General features: G+C 57.6%; 1 protein-coding gene across 1 annotated transcript; it reads right to left on the minus strand.

The window, feature by feature from the left end:
- Window positions 1–405: 405 nt before the first annotated feature.
- On the minus strand, window positions 406–8,475 carry J7T55_014998 (tpr-like protein; the record flags this gene model as incomplete). The annotated part of the gene is made up of 12 exons (XM_053133249.1): window positions 406–546; window positions 678–768; window positions 904–1,159; window positions 1,237–1,411; window positions 1,490–1,573; window positions 1,640–2,900; window positions 2,987–4,196; window positions 4,496–4,582; window positions 4,940–5,043; window positions 5,146–6,157; window positions 6,216–8,290; window positions 8,360–8,475. 12 exons carry the CDS (start codon window positions 8,473–8,475, stop codon window positions 406–408), a joined length of 6,612 nt encoding a protein of 2,203 aa, XP_052988727.1.
- Between the last annotated feature and the right edge of the window lie 273 nt (window positions 8,476–8,748).

The following is an 8,748-nucleotide window of genomic DNA, read 5'->3' on the forward strand; positions in this document are numbered from 1 at the left end:
GGAATTGTTTCATGAGCTTGCTAACGGCGCGTTGACAGGGTGGGATGTAATCACGACCCAGTGTTTGGTACGCCAATCATAACCTTCATGTGCCTGATCCCCCCCCTCCACGTGCATGCAGCTCAGGGGTTGGCTCACAGGAAAGAAAAGTCTCCGTATGCCCCAAATGCTTATCTATCCGCTTTGTGGTGATCGGTATGCATTCCGACTCCTCCTGTAAGCATTTCCTATCAAGCTTACTCGGCTTACACCGACACTATTTACGTACCGGCGACAGCCGGGGAGAAAAAGACAGGACGCAGGATGTGATCCGGGTGGCGACCTGCAGGATGGCGGGTGCTATCAGGCAGGAGAAGCCGGTCTTTCTCTCTTGACACCATGGGAAAAGAGGCCAGGGTGCGAACCTCAGGGCGAGACACGACGTATCACACTCGCACATGGCCCAAGCCGCTCCTCGGGAATCTCGCCCAATCTCATCTCGCGGTACAAGCCTCCCGGGCCTGTTATGCAGCTACCCTCTCTGGCTCTCCCGCTGAGGCCACCCAGCTGTATGGGGTCGTGCAACGTGTCATGGCAGCCATCGTGTTCAAAAAGCACGTTTTGCGGGAAAAGAAAGCCCGTGTTTGAGTATGTCTCGGTGACTGCCAACATGCCGTGCGCCGTGGCGTTGGACTTACGCAGATACTCGGGTGCGCAGCGCCGACCAGCTTGTGCTTTTCATATCTTATTGAGATGCCATTCGTGCATTCGAAGCTCTCGTAGTGACTCCTCATTCATATCGTATATATGGCGTGCTCGCAGTGTTCTATATAGATCACCACACCAACACGGCCGACACCCAAGTATACAGTAGCCTAGTCTACACGTCGTATTTACCCATCTGACCTCATAACACGGACTCACTCATCGGCCTCATTCGGCCAGCAGCTACCAACCTCCAGCCTCCCACCATCCTGCGCCTGGAATGCCAGCACAGGCGTCCCAAACTGAAGCGGGTTGCCCTCCCACACCACTACGTCACCGCTCTTCTCCAGTCCCAGGATCTCCTCCACGTTCGTCGATACGAGCCGCAGAGCCTCGTGCTCTGACAGACCCGCGTACTTGGCGGTCCAAGACGCCTCCAGTGCGAGTGACTGGATGCGGCCGTCTCCAGGGGGCCCTGTGTAAGTCGCATTCATAAGCCACGGAGCGGAGATAGGGGCGTGGCAGGGGGACCAGGGAGAGGGGAGGACTTACCGCCGTCAGTGTTGATAGCTACCGCGAAGAGAACTCCAGCCTCGGTGAGAATGTCCGACGGGCTTCGACCGAGGGGCGGGCCGGGCGGCGAGTCCTTCTTAGTCCATGAGTCCGGCCCGGGCCTGGTGCCCGTGAAGATCACAGATATCTTGGCTCTGGCGATCTCATCTGCTAGCTATAGAGAGAGGAAAGGAAACACGGGTCAGTAATCCACGACATCTGGATCGAGGGATAAGAGCTGGATTAGACCTACCAGAGGTGCCTCATGGCCTCCCAAGATGACCGCGTTGACAGTCGGGTAGTCTTTCTTCAGCAGAATAACTTGCTGGATGTCATGCTGCGTGAAAGGGAATAATTAGCCTGGACGGTTCCCCAGCCAATCCATTGAGACGAACAGACTTACGTTGCTGTCTGCCTTGACGACCAGAGGCAGCGACCCATTAGCAACCAGCACCCACGGGTCTTCAACATCACCCTCGCTAGTCCCCTTCTCCCCCTTCTGACCACCCGCCCTGATCAGCCCCCTCAACCTCTCAATAGCCACACTCACAGCCCCCACATTCAGCTTCGCGTCCTCGCCGAGCAGAACATGCAAGGCCACATCCTCCTGGAATAATCCCCCGTTCAGGAGGGTACTGTCCACACCCGTCCTCATCCCCGTTGATACGCCCACAATCAGGCCACCCTCCGTCATGGGTGCTTGTATAGCCCGCGTAACGCCGCCCAGCCGCGCCCTAGCGAACGTCTTTGACTTGGCCTTGCCGCCGCCAAGGGTCACCCCGTACTTCGCGTGGTCGACGACGGAACTGCCACTGGCGCCGTCTGACCCGGCCATCTTCACAATACCATCACCCGTAGTAGGGTTCATGGCGATCTCCGCGATGCCGAGAGAGGATGTCACCGCGATCAGCCCGCGGCTGAGGTGGCCGTTGTTGAGATGGATAGAAGTTATTTGCTCGTCATTATAGCTTTCATGGAGCTTGCTGGCTGCTGCACCGCAGTCTGCGCTAGTTCCGAGGCAGGTCACTTGTCCGTCGGCGATGATCATGGTGAGATTGTCCTGCGCAGACCCTTGTCCATCAGCGGCGATCAGGAACTGAGGGAACTCCTCCAAGAACGACCTGGTGATGCCGCTGATCACAAAGCCCCTGCCCTGTTCCCGAGACCCAGAGCACAGGCGCTCCCTCTCCTCGTGGGGTACTGTGGCCCGCATGGCGGGCTTGCCGGCCCCCCGGTGCGCATCAATACCCTGCCCTACGGCCACACGGGCCGAGCTCTTCTCGACTTGGGCAGGGTCCAGAGTGGCTACGCCGTCGATGAAGACCTGCCTCGGCGTCGCGCCAATGGAAAGCGGGTGCGAGTCCCAGACCACAATATCGGCGTCGTAGCCTGCCCGGGCATACCCTATCCGGTTGTCGATTTCTAGAGAGGCGGCGGGCACAGAGGTGACGGCCTGGAGAGCCTTATCCGCGGGAAGCCCGAAGCTATGACCGACAGCGGACTGGAGTAGAAGATACTTTGAGTTAAGGTCCTCCATCGAGTGGTCTGACTTGTAGGCGACAGGTATTGCGTGGTCATTCAGAATCTTGCCTGCTGAGAGACTTGCAGCGTATGCCTCTTTTTTGTAGAGCGCGAACTCGGCGAACGTGGCAATTGTCAGGTTTCTATTGAGTCCGGGTCAGCACTTTTTCGCGTAATCGGGGAGATTTAATAGAAGGTTCATGAGGAAGAATGCAGAGCCGCAACTCACTCGCCATATTCCTTAAGCATTTCTGGGACCTGCCAGGCCGAGATAGCATGGTGGAAGGCCCTGACGCGGAACCCAAACTCGTGCGAGATACGGAGCATAGTCTCAAAGTCCTCAGGCTCGTAGCAGTGGTTGTGCATCGCGACCTGACCCCTGAGCATACCCGCGGTGCTTTCAAGTTCCAGCTCCTCGGGGAAGCCTCCCTTATCCGCCAGGAGGCTAGCCCTCTCCTTCGCAGAGGCCGCGCCGCTCGCGGCCTCGCACCACGCGTCCTGCTTGTCCACCAGCTCCCTTGCGCGTGCCAGCCACTTCCTCAATTCCCACGCGTTGCCCATGCGCGTGTGTTTATACGTATCAATGGGGTTCTCGCCACATGCCATCTTCATGTACCTACCCGTCCGCTCCGCGGCCGGTATCCCGTGCTCGAGGAGCATCTCCTCGACGACGAACTCGGCGTTGGGGCCGGAACGCCAAGCGTTCTTGACAACAGTGCCCTCGCCGCCCATGATGTTGGCGCTGCCGGGGATGATCAGGCTGGCGGTGACACCACCGCTGGCGACAAGCTTCGTCGCCACGTCGTACGCCTTCATCGAGTCCAGCACGCGCACGAAGGGCGTCAGAGGGCCCCAGCCGCCGAACATCTCGTTGCCGTCCGCGATGTCACTCACCGCCGGCCAGTCCTCAACGAGGTGGTGGGAGTGCATGTCCACGAGCCCCGGCGTGACGTACGCGCCGTGGAGCTGGACCTCCTCGGCGCCGGCCGGGGCGGCGAGGGCGCGGTGCGAGGGCGTCACGGAGGTTATCAGGCCCTTGGAGAAGACGATGTCCATGGCATCCTCGATAGTATCTGCGCCATCAAAGAGCGTCGCGTTGCGTAGGACCACGGTGTGGTTCTGCCCGCTGGCGGCGTTCCATCTCGGATTCTGCTTGCGCTCCTTGGGGTCGGATCTGGTTGGAAGCTTCGTGATGGCAGCGCATGCGGCTATGCCTGCTTGGAATTTCTTTTCCTCCAGGGCGGACGATTTGGTGCGGGATAAAAGGCTCAGGTATATGTTTAGAGAAATGAGGAATACGGAGACCATAAGGGCCACACCGACGCGCAACGTAAATATCCCGCACAGGCGACGTGTTGGCCGTGTCTTGGGATACGCAGCTGCTTCATAAGGCGGAGGTGAGGAGCCGGTCTCAAGATTGGCCATGGCCTGCTTCGGGCCTGTAACCCTCTTGTCTTTTGACGTATCCATAATGTGGGACGTCTATAGCCCAATTGACCCCAGAAGAACTCAGACAACTCCAGACCGAGACCAATTGGTGCCTCGAGAAGCTGTGTGGCCGAAGGCGTGATGCCGCTTTTTAGTGGTGAATCCCGCAGCAATCAGGCACCAGAGGTGCGAAACAGCTACTCAAATAGCCGCGGAGGAAAGATGAGTATACAGGTAATAAAGCATGACGAACTCTGCTTAATCAAAAGCGATAAGGAGCCCCATAAAACTCATTCACTTGGGAACTCACGAGAATTGCATGTCGGAGTCGGAGTTCGGAAGGTGACGATGATGGAGCTTATACCAGGGTCAAGCTCCGTCGTCTCATGCACTTTGACTAGTGGGCGTTGGTACGCTGCGGCCTGCTCATTTGAGCCTCCTCACTAACCAGCCTCACCATAGTGCCATGGCCAGGGATGCAGCTCCCTCGGGTAAAGGGTCCCATCAAGGAAACAGTCCAGAAGCCAGGAGGCCTATATTACTCATAATGCGCCGTCTTCCTCTTCGTTATCAAGCACATATCCTAGTCCAGGGCCCCCAACATTAGCAATCAACCTGCACAGCATTGCCTGTTGGGAATGACCTCCCAAAAGACAGCCTGCCACGGAACAGCATGCTATGGGATGACGTCCAGTAAGATAAAGTCATATGTTCCTTGAATATAAGAGACAAGCTCTCCGAAAGACTTCATGACCATTTTGAGACCTCCCGAATTTCTTGAGTTCATGGACGACAGCGAGCGACGAAGTTCCTGAGGATGCACCATGGTTGACGAGACGTATCAGAAATTGGATCTGCCTGGAGCAAGCCCACGAAAAGTATACACAGCTGCACATCCTTTTGCAAGGCCTGGTTTTCTCTAGAATGCTCAAAAGACTCCTATGATCATGCATCCCTCACAAAACAAGCCATCCCTCCGTCAACGCCCTGGCACTCTCATAGTCCCCGTTCGTAAGCGAGTACGTCCTCAAGTTGACCGCCGACTCATACACAAAATCCTTGATCATCTCCCCTTCCTTCTCACCCCCCTCCTTGTCTCTGTGCTCCCGCGCCTCGGTGAGAGCGCGGCCGTAGAACTCAACGGCGAGGTGGTAGATGCCGAGCAGATGGTAGCAGCGGGCGACGTTATAATGGGCCTCGAGGCGCTCGACGACGTCAGGGGAGGCGGAGCGCGCGCCGTAGTACTCGAACATGTAGTGCATGCCCTGGGCGATGATGAACTGCCTGTTCTCGGCCTGGCGCTTCATGGCGTAGTGCACGTAGGCGATGCCCGTGCTGAGGTTGACCATGGGGTTGCGCGGGTCCAGCGCCGCCGCCCGCAGGAAGTAGTTGAGCGCGTACGTGTAGCTCGTGCTCGTCAGCAGGATGTGCCCGTACAGCATCAGCAGCGCCACGTCCAGCGCCTCGTGCCGCGGGCCCTGGCCCTCCTCCCGCGGCACCGCCCGGTCCCACGCCCCCATCGCCGACTCGGCGATGTCGTGCGGCAGCAGTGTCCGGTCCATTGCTTTGATCTGCCGCAGGATGTACTTCTGCGCTGGCCCGCTCGCGTACCATGAGACGGGTGACTGGCAAACCCGGCACAACGCGCTGAATACCCGGTAGCCGTCCGTCGCCGCGACGTTGTTACGCATGAAGAATCGCGCCACCGCGACGCAAGTCTCCTCGTCCGCGGCGTACACCGCGCACGCAGCCCATGCCACGTGAATAAGGAAGGTGTTGTCGCTAGATTTGTAGACGATGGAGTCACGTGCGGATTGGCAGACGAGGTACGCCTCCTTTGCCTTCTGGTGCCTGGCGAGGCTGATGGCGTACTCGAGGAAGAGGTCGAGCCACTCGTCGAAAGGAATGCCACGATGCTCGTTGCGTTTGAGGGTGGGCTGCAATGAGCCATCGCCTTCATCGGGCGCGAGGTCTATACATCGTCAGTCAGCTTGGCCCATGATAGCATAGAAGAAATGCCCAGAACTTACTCTGCTGCAATCGCTCCGCCATGGCCTCGAGCTCATTGTTTGCATGAGCGGTCTCTGACTCGTCCCTGTCACCACCGCCCTCGCCCTGCTGTTGCGCTTCTTGCTCCTGCTGTTGCTGCTGCATCTGCTCTCTCTTCCTCCTGTTCTCCTGGAAGAATGACCCATACCCCATGAAGCTAAGGTACTTGTCCCAGGGGTAGAACTCTTTGAAAGAACGGAAGTCATCCACTAGGTCCTGCGCAGCCGCCATCCACTCCGCCTCGGCATCCTTGTTCCCGCTCGCCATCTGCTCGCGCAGATCCAACACCCGCTGGTATTTCTCCTTGAAGTTGTTGGTGACGCTCTCCTCGTATTTTTCCCGCTGCGCCTTGTTCGCCATGCGTCGGACGTACACACGTCTTGCCCGTTTTGGCCTGGCGGCCCTGTCGCGGAGAACCTTCTGTCGGACTCGTTTCTGCCTCGTCTTTGCAGCCGCCTGGTCGCCCCCGTCTTCTTCTCCATTGTTCCGAGCTTCTCTCCTCTGGTCGCGCTCAAGTTGGAGAGCCTCGTTGACCAGAAGGAAAGCCTCCTCTTGCTCCTGGTTCGTCTCGTACATCTGGGCAAGCTCGTAACGCGCCTCAATATTGTCATCGTCAATCTCTATTGCGGCGATGAAGCATTCCTCAGCTGTGGCCTGGTCCTCCATTTCCAGATGGCATTTTCCTTGTTGGACAAGAATTTCTGCGTCAGGCTCTCCTGTCAATCTTCGGTATAGGTCGTAGAATTCCAGAGCGGTTGTTATCCTGCGGGCCTCAAAGAGTTCATTTGCCAGATCTTTGATGACGAAAGGGGTGTCGATAAAGAAGTTGTAAATGTCTGCGTCCTGTGAGTTCAGCCACTGCATGTGGCGAGTAGCCTCCTCTTCCTGCTGAAGCTTGAGCCGGAAAATGGCCAACTTGGCTCGAAGATCGAGTGGCAGCGCCGGACCGTACATTCCGTACGAGTACTTGTCAGGATCATACTCGGCCACCTCCTTACGGCGGTCATCCTCCTGGTCCCATTCCCGATCATCCTCGTACTTGTCCCAGAACTCCTCGACGGCCCTTCCAATCAGCATTCGCGCCAGTGACCGCAGAGCCAGTGCGGCCTCGTTGTACTTCTCCAGAAATGCACACATCTCGACAAAGATGATGACATCGGACCACTCAAAGTTTCCCCTCAGAGGCTGTCCGCCGGAACGAATCCACTTGATCACGTTCTCGTAGAACCCCCTGGCCTGCTCGACATACCTCTTCGCATTCCTTGCATCAAACGCCGCCTCCGCCATATTGCGTAACAAGATCATGTCGTACGGCCTCCTCTTCAACACTTTAGAGTACTCCGCGGCGGCGACATTCGAGTTCCCCGCCTCCAGCGCACAGTTTGCCTTGCCGACGCGGGCCTTAAGGCTCTTGGGGTTGGCCTTGATAGCGGCAGAGAAACACAGCTGCGCAATGCTGAGGTTGGTCTCACGCTGACCCGGTGTGACGTCGTCCAGCGCGTAGTTCGCGCAGTTCAGCCATCCGTCAAAGTCCCTGGGCCGCAGATGCGCCGCGAAGCATTTCGCCATAATGGCGTCGGCCATGGCCCCCGTCTCCTCGTAGATGGACGACAACATGACCCAGGCGTCCCAGGTCTCGGCGTTGACCCGGATGATCTCCAGGGTGATCTCGAGCGCGTCCTCGAAGCGCCCCTGGCCCCACGCCTCGGATGCCTTGGAAAGCTGCACCATGATGTCTGCAGACGGGGCGGCAATGTTGCTGCCTTTTGGGATGGCGGCGCGGCGCTTGGATCCCGGCGCAATGTCTAACCTGGGCCGTTTGAGCTTTCGCTTGCGAGGCAGACCCGAGCCCATAGCTAGCCGTGGGTCGAGGACATCTTCATCCTCGTCCGAAGAATCGGCAGCCATGGAAGCCTTGAATGCTGCGACGTCGGCATCGAGCTTGGCAATGTCGGCTTTGAGGCGGAAGTCGTCAGAGTCGGCGTCGGATACCTCAAGCTCCTCGTCTTGTTCCTGATGTCCCACCACATCTATGTCATCGTCCTCGTCTAAGTAGCTACCAAGGTGTTAGCCATGCCATGTGAACATGCGGGAGACATGAAATGAGTGACAATTTGAGACTTACTCATCAGCTGCAAGGGAGGCTTGCGGGAGTGGCTGGATGGAGAGCACATTGTTGATATTCGAGATTTCGGGCTCCTTGGGTGGCGGCGCCAATAGCTCTCGGAAGTCCGCCTCCATCTTGTGCCAATTTACTGATATTATTGACACGAAGTGAGCTCAGTCCAGAGGACGCGATGTCGTTTGCGATGAGTTGGCCGCATCAGACTGTTGAAGGCTGAGCTTCTTATGAGAGTGTACGGTGCAAGTGAAAGTTGCCCCACCAATCTCGAAGTACTTTGGGCGCGTCCATGCGTGGGCGGTACTTGGGTACTGGGGTGCAGCTTGCAGGGATGCCCACGGGTTTGTCGAGGCACCACAGGGTACGCAGAGAGCGATTAAGCTTGAGGTTCT

Source organism: Diaporthe amygdali (genome assembly GCF_026229845.1).
Source record: "Diaporthe amygdali strain CAA958 chromosome Unknown NODE_36_length_484128_cov_64_979186, whole genome shotgun sequence".
Lineage (NCBI taxonomy): Eukaryota > Fungi > Ascomycota > Sordariomycetes > Diaporthales > Diaporthaceae > Diaporthe > Diaporthe amygdali.